This window comes from Solanum stenotomum, chromosome 1 (genome assembly GCF_019186545.1).
Source record: "Solanum stenotomum isolate F172 chromosome 1, ASM1918654v1, whole genome shotgun sequence".
Classification (NCBI taxonomy): Eukaryota; Viridiplantae; Streptophyta; class Magnoliopsida; order Solanales; family Solanaceae; genus Solanum; species Solanum stenotomum.
Window position 1 is genome coordinate 94973377 of NC_064282.1, and position 23802 is coordinate 94997178.

At 30.9% G+C, this 23802-nt stretch overlaps 2 protein-coding genes across 3 annotated transcripts; both read right to left on the reverse strand.

The window, feature by feature from the left end:
- Positions 1-2660: 2660 nt before the first annotated feature.
- On the reverse strand, positions 2661-10738 carry LOC125870277 (COP9 signalosome complex subunit 2-like). The gene is made up of 12 exons (XM_049550678.1): positions 10606-10738; positions 10409-10501; positions 9452-9530; positions 8573-8813; positions 8392-8466; positions 8176-8310; positions 6913-7100; positions 3899-3967; positions 3695-3785; positions 3457-3591; positions 3044-3156; positions 2661-2958 (listed from the first exon to the last, which is right to left on the reverse strand). Exons 1-12 carry the CDS (start codon positions 10613-10615, stop codon positions 2868-2870), a joined length of 1320 nt encoding a protein of 439 aa, XP_049406635.1. The 5' UTR covers positions 10616-10738; the 3' UTR covers positions 2661-2867.
- Positions 10739-14189: 3451 nt separating this feature from the next.
- On the reverse strand, positions 14190-21848 carry LOC125853317 (L-ascorbate oxidase-like). 2 transcript variants are annotated; one of them, XM_049532989.1, is made up of 6 exons: positions 21559-21847; positions 20066-20158; positions 18877-19080; positions 17663-17857; positions 15733-16103; positions 14191-14885 (listed from the first exon to the last, which is right to left on the reverse strand). In XM_049532989.1, exons 1-6 carry the CDS (start codon positions 21817-21819, stop codon positions 14294-14296), a joined length of 1716 nt encoding a protein of 571 aa, XP_049388946.1. In that variant the 5' UTR covers positions 21820-21847; the 3' UTR covers positions 14191-14293. The 2 variants fall into 2 exon arrangements, with proteins under 2 accessions (XP_049388947.1, XP_049388946.1); XM_049532990.1 differs by lacking the exon at positions 17663-17857 and having other exon boundaries at positions 14190-14885; positions 21559-21848.
- Positions 21849-23802: the final 1954 nt, after the last annotated feature.

Genomic DNA, 23802 nt, shown 5'->3' on the forward strand with positions numbered 1-23802 from the left:
AATTAAACAAATTAAAAATATAATTGTAATTAACAAAAGAAATGTACATTTAATATAAATATTTCTTTGGAGAGCCAAAGATTTCACTTTTTCAATTATAGAGAGAAATAATTAGGTTTACTGAAGAACATAAAAAGGAAGAAAAATTACAACATTTTTTAGCGATATCCATAAAGAATTTTGAGTAAACAAAAGTTAGAAGCTTAACTCATTTGGCTAATTCATATTTTACCCATAGTTTATCCAAATTTTACCCATGAATATCCATATTTTTATGAGTTAAAACCCATATTTTATCCATGTAAAAAATCACTCACCCAACCCATTAAAATATGGACGGATTGGATGGGTTATCAAAATATGGACTCATTTTACCGACACTAATCACAATTATTTACGGACACCTATGAATTTTGTGAGTTCAGAAAATAATTGTTTTTATTTATTAAATACATATTGTGGTTTAGTAATTCTGGTTAAGAATAGAATGACTAACAAATTATATTTATGAAAATATGGTTTAAAATATTTTTTCTCTGTTTTATATATATATATATTAAAAAAAAGAATGTTTTATATAAATTAGAGAGGATTTTATTTTCATTACAAGCAAAGATATTAAATTAATTAAGTAGAGAAATTGCCAAAAATGACAATAAAACTCTTCATTCAATGGTTTTTTTTTTGTCAAGCTAAAAATGGATTGATTAACTTAAAAATGGATTATTATGAAGTTTCATCATGAGAATGACCTACCATTATTTGAGTCACAATATACGTGTCCAAATAAAATCATAGACTAATGATTTTAATTAATATTTATAGATTATGACCGTTCTAACGGTAATGAAAATTCTGGAACTTATTATGAATTATATTTTTTTTGTGTTGCTCAATCTTACCTACCTTTATTTTATTTTATTTTTTTACTTTTTTAATTATCTCTTTTTATAGTTCCTTTTTTTATTGGACACGTTATTTATTTAGAGCATCGAACGCAGTTTGATAACACAAACAATAAAATAATTATTGGAATTTATCAAATACTATTCTCATTTGTTAATAAGTATTCCTTCGATCCTTCACGTTTACTTGTTTAGTATTGATTTGTAACACTCGTTCAGGAAATAATAAACAATAAATAAATTTATTAGTATCACTTTTTTAATATAATTTATTCAATATTTTGGAAAATGCATTCAGAAGTCACTATACTTAATAGTAAAAATAAATTAAAAATTAAGTGATAAATTATTTCTTGATTTTTGTCTAAATTGAACAAGTAAAAGTTGACGAAGAGAGTATATATCATGATGAGGTTCAAGACATAACGACCATCTCCATTTACCAACATCAAGTAATTCTTTTTTCTTATGAATAAATAAATAATTCATTAATAATACAAAATAATTCAAATTTTATAAATATAATTTGGAAATTATACTTAAAATCAAGTTGGTATAAAAATAAATTATACACCTTCCATTCTAATTTAATGTCACGTTTTTTCTATAATGTGACGTCTGAAATATTTGACACCATATGGTATTTGCGCTTTTCTCAACCACCATTTTCATATTAGTTTTCATTATCATTAATTTATCATATATATTAAATTAATATTGTATATTTTATGTTTCATCAAATAACATTATAAAAATAGATTGAAATTGTATTTTGAACGTTAGATAACTTGATAGGAGATTCAACAACATATTTTTCTTGAATTGTTAGGAATGAAATATAATCATGTAATAAGAGACTTAACATTCACACAGACTTATTATTATTGTTAAGTCTAGAATTTTTAATTTTTTTTAAAATGTCCGAACATGACTTTTGCAAACCTTCAAAGGCCATACTACAGACGTGAATATCTACCGTTGTCAAACTTTAAAATGCGACTGTCTGAAATTGTCTCCACAGTAACTTTGAAAGAAAAAAGAAATGGACTTCAAGTAAAAATTAAATGTATATCGTTGATTAAATTACTAATTTTGTGTGTTTATGCATATCATATCATATATAATTCATGTTAGATTATATTGTTTTTCTATTTATATAATATATGAAAATCTTTACAATATATCTTATAAAGTGAATGAAATATATATATTAAAATAAACGTTTGGTCACCTCAATGATTGAACCGCTTTCTAGTTGCTTGTCAAAATTTGCTGCGACCAAGGAAGCTTCATTCCTTTGTTTGTTTGTTGCTGCTTTTTTATGTATTCGATATTAAATATTCATATTAAAATCTTGATTAATTTTGACTCATCCACGTAACACCAATTTATAAAGAAATCGCTCTTTAAACCCCCCCTCCCCCCCAAAAAAAAAGACACTATATAAAAGAAATAAATTTGAGACTTTTAATAAACGGTGGAAGAAGCCTATCCATCCCACTATCGACCTTATATATGAGTTCATTGATCTTTTTGTTAATGTGCTCACCACTTCACTTAAAAGGATAATAATAAATATGTGAAAGAGAAATAAGAAAAAGGAAACCCAAGAAGTTAATACTCCACAAACATGATGGAATATACTTTATATTATTCATACATTCCCTCTGTCTATCTTTACTCGTCTATGTTTAACTCGACATATCTTTTAAAATATAATTAACAAATAAAAGAATAATTTACTATTATCACCTCTATTAATTATAAGTCATTACTATTTAATAACAAGAGTAATTGTACATGAAGTTAACAAGATTAATAAGTCACCTTCAAACTTTTTTCAAACAAATTTAAGTTCATTCTTAGAAATAAAAATCAAAATTACTACAAACAACAAATATATAAACTAAAATTAATGAAACAAAACTGTGTATGACTTATGAGTATAGGTTTATATAAACCTCAACATACTTTGTTGCCAACAGTTTGGTAGAGGGACCTTAGCTGTGTGTTCCATTTATCAATGGCAGTGTACTTCTTCATCCCTTTTGATCTGTGTGCAAAAACGCGTCATGTAAAACAAGTTAGTGTGCGTTAAGCAAATTAGCAATGGTACGTTGAGGGGTTATGAAACTGACCTGTCGCGACACTCTAGCAGCCCGTTCACTTGATCAATGTGGCCATCAATCCGGTTATCCAAGATTAGTGAGACCAACAAGTCCTCAACATCTTTTTCTGGCACATTCAGCTCCTGTACGTCGAGTAATATGAGAAAACTAATGAGGAAGTGGTAGCTACGACCCTCGGGGAGATCAGTAGTGATGAGTATGTATGTATCTTCCAAGTATGAACACATTCTCTTATACAATATTTATGCCATTAAAACAAAGCCAGCTGATAGAATTTGATCCACTCACACTCCGCCCCTCAAAACAGAATTAAGAAAAATGAAGAGGCGATGGATAAAGCAGAGAATGGATAGATAGAGACAACGGTCATCACAGAAAAATTAAGAAAGGGAAAAAGGAAGAAAAGAAGACTGAGTTATCACCTTGGATATGAAGGGAATCCGGATTCTTGTGTAAGGCTTGATGAGCTTCAGTAAAACCTGTGTTCTGACCTTCCTTAAAAGATCTTCAATGTAATTCCGAATGAAAGGGTCATCCATTATTGTCCGTCTATTACTCTGTTAAAATTTCAAGAAAAGCACATTCAAAATGATCAAAGAAGAGACCAACTACAGACTGTAGGATCAACAGGCAAAATATTGAAGTTCACAGAATGACTACCTTAATAATTTTCTCGAACTCTAAGATCTCATTTCGTTGATATGCTGCGATAAGGTTTGTCATGGCCAAGATCTCAGGGTCATTTTTGTAACTGAAAAGTATAAACAGTCATGCACAGACACAATGCAGCTGAAGTCCAGTCATATAAGAATGACAAGTTGCTGATTTTGAATCTTGCAAACAAAAACTTCTTAGTATACTTACGGTTTAGCTTCTTGGCCATCAAAAGGGTTAACTTCAGACTCCATCAGCATATTTGCCAGGACCAAGTACCTGTTAAAAGTTAAAGGAACCAAACATAGTGCAACATTAGGAAAGCAGAGGTTTGCAAGGGTATAGATAGCATTGGGATTCACATATTGTAATCTTCTGGTAGAAGGTGAATGCTCGAAACAATCACCTAGTGCCAAATCACAGAAATTGATATGGAACGACTTAAACCTTTATTTACATGCAAGTAACAAAACTCTAAGTTTCCAACATGTGCAAAGCATGCATCCATTCAGCAAAAATGTAGTGAGAACACATGTTAAGATACATCAAGAAATGGATTTGAAGTGTAAGAGATGGAACAAACCACCAAAAAGGGTGCAGAAATATGCTGTTAGTGACCAGAAGCACACCGCCACATTGATTATTTCACATACCACATAACAAGTGGAGCATACACGGGCTGAACAAGGAAACGGCATCTCATTGAGGAGCCTTCAAATTAAAATAACACTCCAAAAACCTAAAAGTCTACCAAGAAACCTTTTTGAAAAGATCTAATAGGGAAAGTAACTTCATTCTGTTTCACACCAGATTAAACAGCACCTCCTCTCCACAAAAATAACTTCACAGTAAAGTGTTTGGCAACTTCAACACTTGACTGGCCTACATGAGAACGCAAAATCTGCCACCCTCATCTTCATGAGCTCCAATTTATGAAGCCAATAATGCTAGTACGCATTTCTTAATTTCATCATAGTTATTCAGACATTGGTACTTGAGAGAACAGTTTGCCAATTTTCTCCAAGTAGTGGACAGATGCATCCTGACATAAACTTAAGTGTTGTGTGTGTTTGCATATTTGCATTGAATTCATTAACGAACTTCCTTAAATTCTACTTCTAAAGTACTATGTAAAAGTATTGTGTGTGTTTGCATTGAATTCATTAATGAACTTCCTTAAATTCTATACTAAAGTACTATCTAAAAGTGTTGTGCGTGTTAACATGTTTGCTCTGAGTTCATAATGAACTTCCTTAAAATCTACTTCTAACGTACTATCTAATAACTGTCTTTATATATAAGATTTTGAGATTGATTGAGGCATCATTAAATAGTTATGATCCTCAATTTCACCCCCTAATGAAGGCAAAGTTCAATTTCGTGCAGAGATGTTCATATCCCCAGATGTACTGCAAGTCTACAACACCCTGTTTAGATCACATACATATCCTCTGAGCAAACTGCAACATATTTCACAAAACCAACATCAAGAGGTACATGAGGTACACTGCCACTTCAGGATAAGAAACTACAAGCTTGAGGAGCAACATGATGGAAACATTTGACACTCTTTTGGTTGGTTTGATCATAAATATGGTAGCTAAAAAAAAAGTGAGTGGTGAAAACTGTTTCCTTCACTTGATTAGAAAATAAAAAGGTAAAAGTCGAGAAATATGCAACCCTCCCAAATTTGAAGGGGAAGGAGGAAGCAAATTTTCCTCATTGTGTCAAAAAGAGAACAATGGAAGAGAAAAGATCCATATAGGAAAGAGCACAAGCTGAGATGAATGCTTAGTCTTGTTAACACTTCCATTAGTCCAATATTTTCAAGGAGTAAATATACTATTGTAGGGAAATTAGTATGTCAGTAGAAATGTGGAGAACTTTTAAGGTTAGAGAACAAAATTTTTGATGTTCGAAAAAGATGGGTCTAATTGGAGCAAAACGGATAGTGACGATTCATAGGGCCAACCCCAACTAGCTTGGGATTGAGGCTTAGTAGTCGTTTATTGTCTCATGTTAAGCAAACTATAAGAGGTCAATGTTAAAACATCACATAGTGAAAGTAAGATCAGTGACTTCCCCTTTGCTAATGCACTCCTCTTCCATTTGTTGCAGCAAACATAGTGCAAGAAATGTGAGAAAATGGTTCAACAACAATGATAAAAGTTTATAGAACATTCAGTTTACAAGGCCATAAACTCCAGGTTAGGGCTCTATCACATTATAAAGTTAACTGTTAGTGATTAAGTAACGAACTACAGTCTGGGAAGCTTGAACTAGGGATGGCAAATGGGGCGGGGCGGGGAAGGGGTGGGGCGAACCAGCATAAACCCGCAAAGACTACGGCCTGCTCTGCATGAACCCACCTCGCATAATTTACTAATTATTTTAATTAAAAGAAATGTACCAGTTACCAATATATATATATATATATATATGGGAAGCTTGAACTAGGGATGGCAAATGGGGCGGGGCGGGGCGAACCAACATAAACCCGCAAAGACTATGGCCTGCTCTGCATGAACCCACCTCGCATAATTTACTAATTATTTTAATTAAAAGAAATGTACTAGTTACCAATATATATATATATATATATATATTATCTTCATTTGAAAGCCAAGTTGTAGAATATATATAGTTCATTAACTGATCCGCGCTTTAAGTCCTCTTCCATCTTTGCCTTTCCTTTTATACATAGATTTGATTAATTGTGTATTAATTATACAAGAGTCATTAAAGTTTGTTGAACTAGAGAGGAGTGAAATTAATAATTATGTATGAGTTAATGATATGGCACGCGTTAAAACAATTGACTCCTCTAAGGAAACCAGTAACTTACTTTGAACAAGACTGTGTTTCACTTCCTGCCCACCCCCACCCCACCACTGTTTCCCAGAATAATTTTGATATATTCAAAGGGTTTTTCCTATTCCAATTATGTATAGAAATTCTTAACACATTTACCCTTTAATTTAAGTTTCAAAAGAAAAAAACCCAACCCACGTACCCGCCCCGCCTCCTCAAAAGCTCTAACCCACAGTGCCCAACAAACACTATAACCCGCCCCGTTGCCATCCCTAGCTTGAATACATAGTTAATGGTCAGTTAAAAACTGCTTGTATCCTTCGCAAGAAGAAAGTGGAAATGCCAAGAGAAACAAATATATGCACACACAACCAATGCATATGATGCACACACATGATGAACTGCACACATACTTGAGGCACTGGATACGCCTATGATTCCCAGCTTCATCATAGTTCTTGAAAGCTTCAAAGAAGTCTGTAGCTGCCTCTGCCCACTTTCTCTCTGCCATATGCATTTTACCTCCGCATTCACGAATGATTCCCATTATTCTTGGATGAGGAATAGCCGATTTGACTGAAAGTGCTTTGTTGTACAGTTCCTGAATCACTCATATTTTTCATGAATTAGGTATTGAGAAAAACAACTTATCACTTCACGCTATGCTGCCTAGAACCTCCAAAAAGAAAACAACAGGAGTGTATCAGATCGTGGAGGATCCAATATCAGTGCGGCGGCATTTTGGAGGATCCGAGCAACATAGCTTAAATGACATGCCAAGCAAGTTCTAACACCAAGTATACCGTTGAGATGTGATACTACGGAATACATGTTCTCTAGATATTAATGCAAGAATAAATATCAGAAAGTTTAAGAATTCTGATCAACATACAAATATATACTCTGCATGTAATAAAAACAAATCATTTAAGTGTCTCTCTCTGCAAGTATAGAGAGATAGAGACAGAGAAAGAAAGAGAGGGAGAGAGAGAGATTCCAAAAGTTCCTGGATTTCAACACATATATGATGCTCTGATAATGTCGCTTAGAGTCCTTCAGAAATCCACACTTTTGGGCTCATGTAGCTTTGGACAATATATATATTATATAAAAGGTGAGTAGTTTGCAATGTTATTTTGCCAAGTGGAAAAGCCAAATAGCAATCTTTGGACAACATTTAAAGTGGCTAATTTTTGTTTTCTTTTGGTGCAATACTTACTGGACAGAAAGTTTAGGTTTCACTTCAACCTATGCATGCTTGTTTTTAAACTTGAATTGAAAGATAAAAAATCTAAAAGTTTAGGTCTTCCCTAGAGCATGCCTACGTCTAGGGAAACAAAATTGGAGGAATTTAATAGATTCTCACTATTTTCAGGAAAAGATTGGAAAAATCAAAGCAAATGATGTGTTACAAAGAGTCTCAATCACTATTCACTACCTTTGGAATGTACTATTATCTTTTGAGTGGTGCTTCTGTTTCCGAAAGATGTGAGATTCTAGAAATAGCATGCTTTAGGAATAAAAGAGACAACAAAAACCAAGAAGAAACTTAGACAGAGAAGTAACGGAATTAGCATCTGAATGCAAAAAAAAAGGCCAAAATGAAGGAAATGACAAGCAACTCTGCTCAAAAGAGTGTATCATCAAGTGAATGGGAAGAAAAGGTATTAATATACCTTCAGTTTTTTGTTGTTTTTTGTCTCTGTATACATTTGAATCTCAATTGCATATACCTCCAACAATTGTGTCCCTTTCTTCTCATCATCAGTGCCATCTTCTTTTTTACAAGATTTGTGGAGCTCTTTCAAAATCTAACAAAGTTGTCAAGTTATGTTCATTAAAACCATAGCAAAATAATAGCTATAGATGCTTCTAATGAGCAAGGAAGATACCTTGCTCATTCGTCCATATTCCCCCATGTCAAACCAAATCTTGCAAAGCTTTAGATTCGTCTTGAACCACAACCTCTGTGAAAGAAATAGGGGATCGTGAGACCTTAACGAAAAGACACATGAACTTAGAGAGAAACTTACAAACAGACTCCTGTATGCCTCAAAAGTTACACAGCCTAACCTCATTCTTAGCCTCTTCAAGGGCTTTCAGTGTTGTCTGGTAGAACTCTTGCAGAAGGCCGAAGTTCTGACTAGCTGATCCAGAAACAAAATCCATGATACCGTTTATACACTTCTCACTATAGTTCCGTGTCACTGCTGATTTTATGTAGGTAAGCATTTCTCTATAAGAATCCATCATTTCCTTGAACTTCCCTAGCTTATAGTAAAGCTTAACAGTTTGCTTTAAAGCTTTAAATCCCCTGGCGATAATGATATAGTTGATAAAAGCAACACAATAGCAAATTGTAGCTCTAAAATTCTTAAAAGCTTTAGGAAACTCATTAGTTGAAAGCATAAAGCATGAGACCTGGATAAGAGGCTTACGTCTTTTTCACATTACAAACTTAAACTATAACTAAAAATTTTGGATAAGGGATATAATAAACAAATTTGCAATTCCAATTCAGAGAAGAGGATAGAAAACCACATGCCAGAAGATGAAAAAATCGAGTTAAAAATAAACGAAAGAGCTCCATCTTCATTAGTGATTTGAAATTTGTTCAATCATATACGCACAAGAAATGAGAACGGGAATGGATAGAAGAAAGAGAGGTTTATGTTATAGGTACACGTCACGAATTTAGTTTTACTAGATGATGAGAAGCAAGCTTGGTATCTAAGTGAAGAAAGATAAGAGGGAAAGTCCAGTATCCAACGAGCTTTTAAACCTTAAAAAAAAGAGGCCTGCTAATTGATTCTGAACTCTTTTTGTTAACCGAGGTAAATGATTTTGACTTTCAGGTCATATTAATAGTCACAAAACCTACACAAGCAGTAAGCTTTTATAAAAGCACTATTGAAGACTGCAAATAAACACTTTCAAGTTTCAACTCCTTACCACTCTGCCTTCTCAGGTTCCATATGTACTACTTCAGCAAAACCCTCAAGTGCTCCTTTGGGATCAGTTTCGACCATACCTATGCATGACATCATTGCAGAATATTACTCCCTTTTGATGATATATATTCATAAAGAGAGGTAGCTATAGTGAAACACAACTGGATCAATACAAATAGAAAGAACATCTCTAGGTAACAATACTAAAAATTACAAGAAGATGCACAACTTGAACAAAGGAAACAAAAACCTGAACCTAACCTCAGAATGCAGAATGATATAGTGAAAATCACCAAGAATTCTCAGTTCCCGTTTGGCCATAGATTTTGAAGTTTAAACTCGAAACTTGAAATTTTGAGTTTTTGAAGCTTGTGATTTTTGGAACTTGAAATTGCATTTAGACAAGCATTTTACTTGGAAAAAAATTGAATTTTTGTGAATCAAAAGTGAAATTTCTCCTAAAAATGGTCTGACCAGTTTTTGAAACTGGAACTATTTTATTTTCATAACATTGTGTCTGAGCCAGCTTGCACAGAGCTGGACTAATTCCACAAAATTCTGGCACCTCCCACCAACAACAGGTACTCCTATCCACTAAAGCCAGAACAAATAGGAAAAAATCACCTAGTGTTTGCAGTTTGCAGTGACGGAGCTAGGATTTTTAATAAGGGATTCGAAATCTGAACAACTAAACACACGAATTAACCGAAGAGAGTTCAACATCTAATATATATATATATATAATAATTTTAACCATACATAAATAGTAATATTTTCCGCCGAATCCCCTAACAGAAGGCTGGCTCCGCCCTGAGTGTTTGTCTCTAATGGACTTTGAACCTGATATGTGACCTAGGGTGCGGAACTCGAATATCCAAAATCTATGGCCAAACACGAGCTCAAATACATTACCTACTTACAAACATTCAAAAATTCTCAAAATTAAAAGTTAAAAAACCTTTGGAATTGTAGTACTGATTCTCTATATCAACATCTTGTTCTTCCTGCTCCTCGTCCGAATACTCGAATCCATAATCCTCCATATCCGCATCTGCAACATACAAAATATTCACAAAAATCGAACCAAATACACAAAACGAAACCAAAAATTAACCAAAAAATTATCGAATTTGATGAGAAATCGTATAGACTTACCAGAACCCATAGCTGATTTCAGATGAAAGAGACGATTGAAGAACAAAGAAAAATATAGAATTTAAGCGTCCGTTTATTTAGTATCGAAAAAGTTTAGTACTGAAGGGTTTTTTTTTTAGCCAGCTGAAATTTTAGCTCTTTTATAACTAGGAAGGAAATTAAATAGTTTATCACCGAGTTGAAAGTTCAGATAATTAATTAATTAACTAAAATAGTCATTTTTTTATTTGTTTATTATATTAAAAATAGTTATCCAATAATACTTGTCTTTAGAGTTGTCAAAAAGGGTCAGCCCAGCCCAGCCCCACCTGGTCAAAGCCTCACAGGTTAGGGAATTTGATAGGCTAGGGCGTGCTGGCCCTTCATTTGGAACGGCTTGAAAATGTCCAACCCTAGAAGGACCGCAAGTTGGGGCGTCTAGCCCTTCTTTTCTTTTTTATTTTTTTTATTTTCAAACTTAAAATTATATAACATTAAGAAGATGAAAAGATTTTCAAATTAAATATGACAAATAATAGTGTTGTTTCAATAACATTAGCAAAAAATCTATTGTGATTAGCATGTATCTAGGATACTAGATATATGTATCTAGTGTGATGCATCCCAGATACGCGAGTGAGATAAGAGAGTGGTGAGTGAGATGGAAGGAAGGTGAAGGTGCGGGATTTGTCTATGTATCCTAGATACGTAGGAATTCACAAGGATATAGTGTATCTAGAACAAATTAACCTAATTTTGAGTCTATGTATCCCGAAATACATGTTTTTGGACATACCAAAATTTGATAAGATTCGTAATCTTACAACATAGTGTGTCTTTAAGTAATTAGCTCATACACTAGAGAGATTTTTGTAAGCTACCATTAAATAAATAGTTTTGACTCATGGGCCAACCTCAGTCCGGCCTCGATCAAGCCTCAAGGGTCAAGGGCTTATATGGGACGGACTTATAAGCCCTAGTTTTAAATGAGCTTGAAAAATCTTATTTTAACTCTACCCTAATAACGGGTTGGGTTGGACTGGCCCCGTAGGCTGAGCCCATTTTGACAAATCTACTTGTCTCGCTTTGAAAATCAATTTATCTAATATATTTGTCCAATAATACATGTCGAGTTTTGAAAATCATGAGATAATTTACATTTTTATGTCTATTTTACTCTTGTTATTAAATATTATTCAATATCTAATACATTCTTCAAATCATTAATTTTAATATATTTAAAGGGTAATATAGTAATAAGTACTCTTATTATTTATTATTTCTTAAGGTGTGTGTCAAATCTGCAATGGTGATAATATTATTTTTAACTTGTGAATTGTATATATTTAGACACGTGACTAAAATATTATTAAGAATATTTAAATTTTTATTAGAGAATATATTAGACATAGTTCAAAAATTTGGGAAATTATTCGAAATATCCTTGGCCTTGTATTGTAAAAATTAGAGAAAGTTTCATAAATAGCTAATAGATGAAATTTAATAATCCTTCTTAGCTATAATTTATCTAGTTATGCTCCATTGTTATAGTTTCATTTGTCATGATGACTTTCATTTGTATATTTTACTGTTTATATATATATATATTTATAAGTTTGGGTTTATACAAATAGCATATTACATACAATTAATATTGTATACAAACTATTAATATAGATAAATAAGTAATTATTTATAAGTGTTGAAATTATGCAGTTGATTTGTACTAAGTATTGTAGATGATAATATATCGGAAAAAAATATACAACCAAAAATAAATAAAAATATAGAACCAAACACTAGAAATAGAATTTTGTACATACACAATTATGTATAGATATGTACAATATAATAACAAAATTATTAATACGTATACAAATACAAAAATATATACAAATTCAATAGGGTTTTTATAAATACCTGAGATTCTTCATAGACTAATCATGCTTGCCAATTAAGGTAGCTTTTCTTAAAAATTATCTTGGGGATCTATAATTTACATTTTGTAATATATCTCAACTATGTATAATTAAGTTTTTTAATAGTATGAAATATAATTTCAGTGAAGCTATATTTATTAATGATGGAATAATGAATTCTCGGTGATTTTTCTTTTTTCAATTAATTGCCTTTTCAAAATATTTGTTACATATTTTTTGAGATATTTTCGATTTCGATTTCTTTTACTAAGTATATCAATGATGGAATATATAATCGAAATTTAATGAAGATGCATATTAATAACTAGTACTAGTAAGTAAATGATGAGTTACATTTGGTACATAGATAGTAAGTTGATCAACATAAAAAGTCGATGCTGAGATATCCTCTCTAAAATCAAGAACAATGCCCCCACCCCCCTACGCACTTAATTTTTTTTTTAAAAAAATCAATCGAAATTGATTAAAGTTATTCTTTATAAACTTTTGTCTTCTTGAAAATATCATAAACATTCAATTAGTTATACACCAATAATGTAATATTAAGACAACTTGAAATGGTTTTGAAACTAAGAAAGTTGTAATATCATTAGTAAAAATACAAAAGGGTTATGTTGTTTTATTTAGAAATATTTCAGAGTTTTATTATAAGAAAATTGAAATAAGGAAGATAATTGTGAGTAATACTACAAATCAGGAAAAAAAAAGTTATGAAGACAAGCATCGAAATAATGTAATAAAATCACCTTTTTAAAAAACAAGTAAATAAATTTAAAACACTCTTATTATCTAATTTGAAAAGAAAAAAAAAACATTTACACTACAACCATTTGTTCTTGAAAACACACACAACTTTTTCCCAGTCAAACCAAAAGTGAGACTCTCTTCAACAAAAACATAAATTTTTTCGACCAATCAAGTTGAAGTTGATATAACGATATTTAATTGGCGGAAACATGTCATTTATACATATGATATATTTTTATTAATTTTTTATTTGATTAGACATATATGTTATGTCATTTTGACAAATGAATAATTATGTTTGACTCTTTTATTTGACTTGACATACCACGTCATTTGACATGTAACATCAAACTAAATCTCCCGAAGAAAATGACATCTTGGGCTTAACAAAATTGTCTCATTATTTCTAGTCCAAATCAATGGAACATAATTAGACCATTAACATTATTTGTCTAGGCTAAACATATATCTTGAACTTAATATAATTTGAATTTCTCGTGGACAGTAAAATTTCAATGTCCATAAGAAAGTAACTGTAATATTACAAACCACAAGGAAAGTCAACGTCACGAAGACAACATTAACCACAACTATTAATGAAACTTAATTTAATCTAAAAAAAATTTGTGGACACTTTAATAATTTCTTTATCAACAAGTAGGTAACCGTAATATTACAAACTATAAGGAAAGTCAGCATCACAGTGACAACAATAACTACAACTATTAATGGAACTTAATCTATAATCTGAATTTCTTGTGGACAGTAAAAATATTTTTTTGCCGATAGGAAGGTAACCATAATATTACAAACTACAAGGGAAGTCAGTGTCACAAAGACAACATTAACTACAACCATTAATAGACTTAATCTAATATGAATTTTCAGAAAAATAACAGCAATATTACAAACTACAAGAAAAGTCAGTATCACGAATTTTGTTATTGATAAGGTAATCATAATATTACAAACCACAAGTAAAATCAGTATCATGAAGACAACATTTACATTAACTACAACTATTAATGCTTGTCTTTCACAAACATTTTCCTAGTCAAACCACAATTAAGTGCTTCATTAGGCACATTCTTAACAAGATGAACACCTTCAGCAAAGACAACTCCCATGCCCATATGCAAATGAGGTTCAATATGACAATGAAAAGCCCATACCCCAGGATTATTTGCCACAAATCTTATAGCTGTCCATCCATATGGAAATATCACAACAGTATTCCTCAATGGTGGATTCTTCAAATTGAATTTCTCAACTTCTTTTTTATGATCAAACTTTCCATCTCCATATCCTAATACCCAAAAATTATGTCCATGTAAATGCCAAGGGTGAATTTCACTTACATTTTCACCTAAGGCATTTGCATTTTGAAGGATTATGTCAATAGTAGTGTTGAATTTCAACATGTAAACCCTATTTCCATATGTTGAATTAGGGTTTGGTGGTGGTTTCATGATGTTGTAGTTTTTTGAGAAGGTGTTTGGTGGAGATTTAGTGTCAAATGCATTGTTTATGCCATGTTTGATTGATCCTAAATAGGGTGTAGTTGGAAAGACTAAGGAAATGTTGTTGATTGACCATCTTGTGTAACCTTCAATCCTGTTGTTACAAAACATAATTAATAAATAAATAAATGAGTAATAAGTAATATTACATATCTAATAATTTAACATTTAAGATCATTTTCATATCCAAGTCTTATATATTATGATCACTTATCAACAAAAATATTTTCATGTGTTTTATCCAAGAAAAAAAAACAATTCCAAGTAAGGGATATATATAAATAGCAAATATAATTTTTAAGTTATATACATTGATAACGTAATTTTGTTTTATACTAGCTATGTAGTTTAACCTATTTCATCATTGTTACCCATTAATAATGTTCTTACAAATCCACTTGTTATGACTTATATATAAGTCCTAATAAGTAACAAAATGTGATTATTTGGAAATTATTGTTTTTATATTGTATGTCTATATATACTTCAACTCAAATAAGTGATACAAGATTTAACACATATCTATTGGCATTAATTATTAGAAATTTTTATACTATCAATGTAATTTAATATGTTATAAGTAGCTGTTAGCCTACCTTATTTTCTAGCTAGGTTACTATAATCCCATTTTTTTATGGATGATTACTGTAGTTATTTTTGGAATTTAACTTATATATACAAATAATAATAATCAGAAAAAAAAAAGTATCCTAGCAATGTATTTTAACATATTATAGCATGTACTAGGTATATCTTTTTCGTTATAACTTTTTAAAAGAATAGCTAAATGTAAATATTGTTATATACAAGTTAAATTACTCAATAAGAAAAGCTTTATAGTTTGAGCATGTAGATCCCACTTGATTCCATAGATAATGTTTTAATACTTTCATTATATTTTTCAAATTTCATGTTCAATCAAATATCATCAAAGAAAGTACCTATTTTGCGTATTGAGAAGCAAAATACGACGATTTTGTCGAGTAGGAGGCTTAGGAGACAACCCCATCAAGCCAAAAATTTTGTTAGAGAAGGCTTTGCTATAGTTATAATCATTCCAAAGAGGTGCCAAAGGTGGTGGTGAATTTGGGATTTTTGAAGCAAAATTAGGAATGTAGTTCAATATGGTAAGGCCTTGTGGTGTTTTTGGTTCTCTTCCTCTTACACTAATTGAAATCCAATAGTTGTTTGATGGATCTTGATCAGTTTTGAAGAGAATTGAATAGCTTTCACCTGAATAAATATCCATATTTTCCACAAAAAATGGTTGAATATAGTTTCCGTCTGCTTCAACCACCATCATTTTGTGACCCTATATAGACATAAAATATCAACATAAGTAGCATAAGTATTAAGCAATAAAATTTAACTTATATACATCAACAGTGTAATTGATTATCATACAATTATTACATCCTCTTACCTCCCTCCTCCCCTCCCCTTCTCTTAAAGTGGAATATTTCGGACTCTTAAATGAATACCAGATCACTTCTAGGAAAAATGTAAAATATCAAGTATACACATTGGCTTAATGCAAGTATTACATATCTCCCTAAATTTATATAAATTGTAATTTTATAGTTTAAAGTACTTTCTAAGCATTTAAAAGAATCATGATAAAATAAGAACTCCAATGTAATTTTAAATTTTTGTTATTTTAGGACTCGTTTGATCATGAATTTTATTTTCTACTTTTTCTAACTTTTATTTGGTGGGCACAAAGGTCCCTATTTCCAAACTACTCAACTTTTCTAAAGCTATGTAGTTTTCAACTTTGCACCAATTATGTTAATCTATCAAATTCTCTTTTTAAAAAGTTTGAGAGGATATAAAGAAGAGTTGTGTGATTCTTGCGTAAGTACCAAATCTAAGAAGTGGTACAAATTTTAAATGTTGATGTTCACTTGTAATTTTATTTAATTTCAAATAAAAATGAGTCAACTTTTTTTATTATCTGATCACATAAACCTTCACCGGAGAGGAGCTGACTCACTCGTCCTACTTTTAAAGATAGATAGAAAATGTTAGGAAATCTTAGTTGTTTAAGTGTAGTGACATATAAGAGCAATAACAACAAAATCAATGAAAATTTTTGCAGTAGTATATTTAATTGTTTGCGATGGAATAGATTCAAACATCTAGGCCAATATCCACAATAAATAGGTGTTGACTTAATTAGTTGTTTTTGTATTTTATTTTTAATTCCTGACCTCTCAAATGCTCCTAATTGGAAAAAAAATGATTGATGTGCACATAAGTTGACTCACTTATTCAACAAATGAATCAGCATTTCAATCATAAAACAGATTCAATTTTATACCTTTAAAATAGAGAAGTAACTATCAACTCCAAACCCTACCAATATGGTCTCAATTCTCAATAAACTCAACCTCCGCTTCAAAAGCTCGCCTTACAATGGGAAAAAATCGATTGAAATGCACGTAAGTTGACTTACTATATCAACGAGTGAATCAACATTTCAATCGTAAAATAAATTCAATTTTGTACCTTGGATATAGAGGAGTAACCACCAACTCTAAACCCTAGTCTCAAGTCTCAACTAATTTCAATAACTCTATTCCCCATACTATTAAACGATCCCAAACCTAAAACTCTAAATGGAAAAAAAGTAAATATGCTAACGTTACACAAAAGTCATTACACTTAGAAAAAAAAACTAACAATTGTAATTTGAAATACATGTAAATTGATTCTGACATCATTTTCATGAAAAAAAAGCCAAAGAATTGACTCATGACATTACTGTTAAGATTGCAAATTAAAGAAAAATAACTTTATAAAAAGTGAAAAAAGAATAATTATTTTGATATGACAAAAGATAAATAAAGTTATATTAATTTTGTGGCTTACCTCAATGGCCAAGTTGAGTGATGCCAATGCAGTTGTGCTAGCCACTCTAAGCCTATAAGTCTTGTTTGGATGAACATTGAAAATTTGGGGTGCGTACTGTTCATCCCCTCTTAACTTGCACTGGTGAATGGGAAATTTGCTAAATTGCGCCGCAAGAGAACAATTGAATTGACCTCTTCCATTCATCAATAAAGTCTGATTTAATTTAACAATAACAAAAAAAAAAAAATAATAAGAAAAGTGGTTGCAATAATTCTTTTAAATAATGGATATTGTTAATTACTATATTTGATTTTCAGAAATTGTATTTTTTTTTTGTGTAAAAAAAGTGCTCTTTCGATCATATATTTATTTAATTAGTTAGAAGATTCAAAAAGGAAGACTAATGATATTGTGACGAAAAATATAATAGAAAAACTACCTACTATTTTATAAAAAATTATCTTTTCATCCCTTTATTAGGGGGATAGAATTATTGCAGAAATCGAACTCTCACCAACAAAAAGTGAAAGTTTAGATAGTCAATCCACTAAGCTACTAAGATTCTTCGCAATATATGATTATCAATTTCTCAAAAAATAAAACAAAATTCATTGATCGATTGGAAAATTAAAGCTCTCTTTTGAATAATTGGAAGTTTGGGTAAACTGTAGCGAAAGGAAAAAGGTTTAGATTATTCTTGTACTTTGTAAAAAGATCTAGATTTATCCTTCGTTAATAAATAATATCGCTTAACTTTTGACATATATGCCCTTATCAACTATCCATCCTAATTTTCATATCAATTGGTGTCAAATTGTGTTCATTAGCACTAGAGGCCCACACGTGACTTTATTAACAAGTACAAGGATAAATCTTGATTTTCTTTTATTTTTATATTTGTAATTATCATATATAAAAATTAAATAAAAAGTTTTACTATAATTCATGATTATAATTGAAATTGCAAAACCATATTATAAGAAAAAAAGGATTGTTTTAAACTTTTATTAATTGTGTCAATAATTAACAATATAAGTTGTGGTGAGATGATTGAGATCCCTTCATCTTGAATCACAGGTTTCAGATTCGAACTTTGAGTATAAGAGAAAACCTATCCTTCATTACGTGAATTCTGATTAGTCAGACTCCCATACGAATACCAGACACGTACGAAAAAACAACAAAATAGAATAGTGGAAAAAGGGGAGCTAGATATTGTTGGAGGTACCTACCTGTGGTTCACCAATCCAACGAAAAGGCTTAGAAGAAAGATCAATTTGTTGGTCATGAGAACTTTTATGCCACCAATCACTAAGTAACAAATTGAATTCTTCATCATAATGGAATGCCTCTTTTTCATCTTCCACTATGAGTGAACCATATAGTCCTGCTGATCTTTGCATCCCATAGTGTCCATGGTAGAAATATGTCCCTGCCTATTGTACTTAATTGATTAACCAACACATTTATATTATAAAAAAATGTAATTTTAGTTTGATAGATATTGTGTTCATATTGCAAAAGTAGAGAAAGGAAAAGTTGATGTACAAAGCATAATGTGTTCGTGCAGGTTTATGAATGGGATCATTTCAAAGCACGCGATGTAAATAGCTTATTCTAATGTAAATATTAGTGGTTGCTTTCATGGCTCAACTTTGACAGTTACATGGAGACTACTTAATCGTTGCTATAAGGTTTCATGAAGGGTGCTGAGAAAGGTTTACCTCAAGGGGTGTGATATAGACAGTCTACCTAATTAAGCAATCAATTATTAATGATTGTTTTCACGACTCGAACTAGATCAAATAGAGAAAACTTTATCGTTGCTCCAATATAGTCTTCCTGATCTTTGCATGCATCCCATAGCGTCCATGATAGAAATATGTCCCTGCCTATTGTATTAAAAAAAATAAACTAACAATGCATATTTATTTTTAAAAAATGTAATTTTTAGTTGGATAGATATTGTGTTCATATTGCAAAAGTAGATAGAGGAAAGACTGATGCACAAAGCATCATGTGTTCACGCATGTTTAGGAAAAGGCTCATTTCAAAGTACATGATGTAAATATTTTATTCTAATGTAAATATTAGTGATTGCTTTCACTGTTTAAACTTTGACTTATAAGTTACAGGGAATTTATTTTATCGTTGCTATAAGGTTTCATGCAGGGTCAGAGAAAGATCCACTTTAAAGGGTGTGATGTAGACAGTCTGCCTAATACAAGCAAGTATTAATTAATGGTTACTTCCACAAATTGAACTAGATCAAATGGAGACAACTTTATCGTTGTTTCAATACTCATGCTTCACTTAATTAACATTTCACTAAAAGTATCACAATAAATGCTTCTTATTCTAAAATTAAAATGTCAAATATTTTGGAATAATAAATTCATTTTTTCTAAAGAGTGAAATTACCTTGTCAACTTTAAACTTGTATAGGAATGTTTCTCCAGGATTAATGGGGCATTGGGAGATCAATGCAGCTCCATCAGCCCATGGTGTTCCAATCTATAATTACAAAAACAAAAATGGTAAGAAACAAATGTCAACGCTACTAAAAAAATCACTATTTTTTCATTGAAATCTTTCACTAGAAAATGCTTTGGTGGCTATTACCACATATATTATAATTGAATTAGTGAGAAAAGAAAAAATAGTACGGGTATTTTCATACAGAAAAATTAAGAAGCTTTCTAGTATTTCAACAAAAAATTGTTTCCTGCCTTATTAATTTTCAGTGAGTTGATTTGGTAAAATAATTCTATTTTATAACAAAAATTTCTCACTAATTCATGGCAAAAAAGGCCTTTGTTTCTAATTAATATAAATAATGCAAGTTATTTTTTTAGGAAAATTGAAAAGGGAGTAAAAGAAGGAAAAGAAAAGAAAAGAAGATCTCATGCACTTTCAATTCTCATTATTAAAGAAAAAGTAAATAACTCAATATACACTACCAAGAAATCACTATTTTCCACTGAAGTTTTTCCCTAAAAAATTATGAAGCGGCTATTTCCACGTATATTTTTATTTAATTGATGAGAAAAAAATAAAATAATCAGAAAAATTAGAAAGTTTTCTAGTATTTCAATGAGAATTTTGTTTTTCATCATGAATTTTTTTAGTGAATTAGTTCGATAGGAATAAAATGAGAAAATTATGTTTTACAACACAAATTTTTCATTGCGATTTTTTTTTTGTTTCTAATTATAGTAATAATTATAATTAGCTATATATATTATCTCATTATTCATTCCATTCTCCTTTAACTCTCCCAAGAAAAACACTTACTTATGAACCAAATATTATTGTTGAACAAGTCCACATTAACAAAAAAATTAGTACTAACTGACTTAGCTTATCATAGCTAGTTAAGTTACACTAGTAGTGTAAGAATCTTCTTAACACTATTAATGTATAAGTTAATATGAAAACAAGTTACTTAGAAACGAGCAAAATGATTTTTCTCATGAACATAAAAAAATAAGTTTTATAAGTGACATTTCAAATTCAGTGTCTCCTCTTCACCCACTGATCAATGTCCCTAACCCTCCATTCCTTGATCATCCCACTCGCCGCCACCCCTAACCCCCACTCCCCGCCCCCATCTAACATCCTCTCACCCAATAATATATTGTTAGATTACACAAAATCATTCTTGATATAGTGTTTTCTTGCTTACCTCGAACACTAAAAAAAATTTATTTATTTTTTAAGAAATATTGAAAAACATTTTCCTTCATACTAAACACACCCTTAATCAAAAAATTAAGTATACATGTCAAAATTATTACTTTATATATAATATATACATAAAATCGAAACACTCTTACTGAAATCTCTGACTTCACCACTTACACTACCAACAACAACAAATTCAATAAAACGTGTGTACGCAGACCTTATCCTACCTGTGAGATTCCATGCCAATGAATGACTAATCCTTCAGTAGGAAGATTATTGGTAAGGTGAACAAAAATGGTGTCACCAACAATTGCTCTAATTGTTGGACCAGGAAATTGTCCATTGATAGATATCACAACACCATCCACACCATCTGGACACCAATGCATGTACTCAACTTTCCATTTATACTCCCTATTTTTGGCTGAAATTGATGACAACAATAAAAACAAGTACAAGAACAAGAAGATTCCTAATAATGAAGACATCTTTTTTATTATTATTAAACTAACAAAGGGAGAGATATATATAGACAACTAATAAGTTGTCTTAAATTTATAACATTTTTTGTGTATAGGTATTTGGCCAAAGACAATTTGAGTTGAGGCTCTATCGAAAATAACTGGTGCTAGCCTCTCTATATATAAGGACGGAGCCACTTTAGGCGAAAGGTGGTCCAGTACGTGTACATCCTTCGCCAAAAAATTATATGGTGTACAAAGGTTAAATTTTAATTATTATGGGTGTATATTTAATTTGTACACTCTTCACCAATTTTTTAGCTCTGCCACTGTTTATATATCTTCATAAAGCGGGAATAAGATCTGGGTACAAATCATCTTCTTTTTTTTAGAATCTATTTGTGAAATTATACTGAATATATTATTATTATTATTATTGTTATTGTTCACGAGGTGTTAATTGGCCGAAGAGCCGAGGGTACTCTTATATTGGACACAACCTAGCTCTCTACCTCTTATAATATTTGTGTTGAAATTCAACTAAATTTGAATTCATGCATTGTAAGTTTTATTTTTAGAAAGGACGCTTCCAAACAAGATTTTTTTCTATTCTTAAAAACTCAAACCTGAAATCCGAACCGCCCCACCCACCACACCACAATCACGTTACATGATGCATATATTCCTACACGTTACTCATTCGTACTATGTGGTTCTAATTTTTGTATGTATTTTCATCTCTTTTACCTTTTTTTTGTAATTTTTAAATGAATTTGGCCTTACATGATAGCTTAAATGTAACACTGTAAAAAGAATAAATTCGTTATAGTACATTAGTAGATATGAAGGAATTTTATGCCATTAATTTGGTATAAAGAACATAATTCACAACTTTTTTGTTACTTTGCCTTCAAGAGAATTATCGTCACGAAATTAATTGGAGCAATAAAAATTAATATTTATCATACAAGGTAATACAAAAATGTGTATTTGATATGAAGAAAGTCATGCCAAACACACCCTTAAAGAAAATAGAACTCACAAACCCTAACAAATAGCCCATATTAATTATTAATTAGTACTTTATTCTAATTATAATATTATTATTAAGTATGATAATCATTTTTCTAATCAAGTTGAAAAAAATGAGAAAAATATGCATGTACATCCCTACGAGTCTACGACACAAGGTTCATTAGTAACCCTTTTATTTTATTTAAAGTTTGTCGCAAGGCAGTTCGATACATAAAATAGTATCTGCTAAATTTAGGAAACAATGGCATTGTAAGGGATGAAGTATAATATTTATTCATTTTTTAGAATCGTTATTTCTATAATTTATTTGCTAGGTTGAAATTTTGCTGATTTATATATGAACATTGCCTTAAGCGTCTGAATTTGTTTTGTCAAAAATTAATAAATTTTGTTCTTTAACTTTCAATAATTAATAATGTTTGTATACTAGATGTTTAGTATTGTATATCAAGTTTTTAATATTATTGTAAAAGAAAAAAAAAAAAGGAGTTTTGTATAAATATTGTTATCCCAAACTTTTAACACTTGTATAAACAATCCACCTTTGAAGATATTAGGGGAATTGACCTAACTTTCAAATTATATACAATATGGATCGACTCGGATGGTGGTAAGGTTTGCGTACACTTTACCATCTCTAGACCTCATTTAGTTAGATTTCACTGGATATGATGTTGTTGTATGGACCAATTCGGATAGTGGTAAAGTTTGCGTACAGTACTATACCCTCCTTAGACCTCATTTACTAGAATTTCACCGAGTATGTTGTTGTATGGACCAATTTGGATAGTGGTAAAGTCTACATACACTCTACCCACTTTAGACCTCATGTAGTAATATTTCACTGGGTATGTTGTTGTATGGACCAATTCGGATAGTAGTAAAGTTTGCACACACTCTACCCTCCTTAGACCTCATTTAGTGGAATTTCACTGGGAATGTTGTTGTTGTTGGTACCAATTCGGGAAAGGGCTG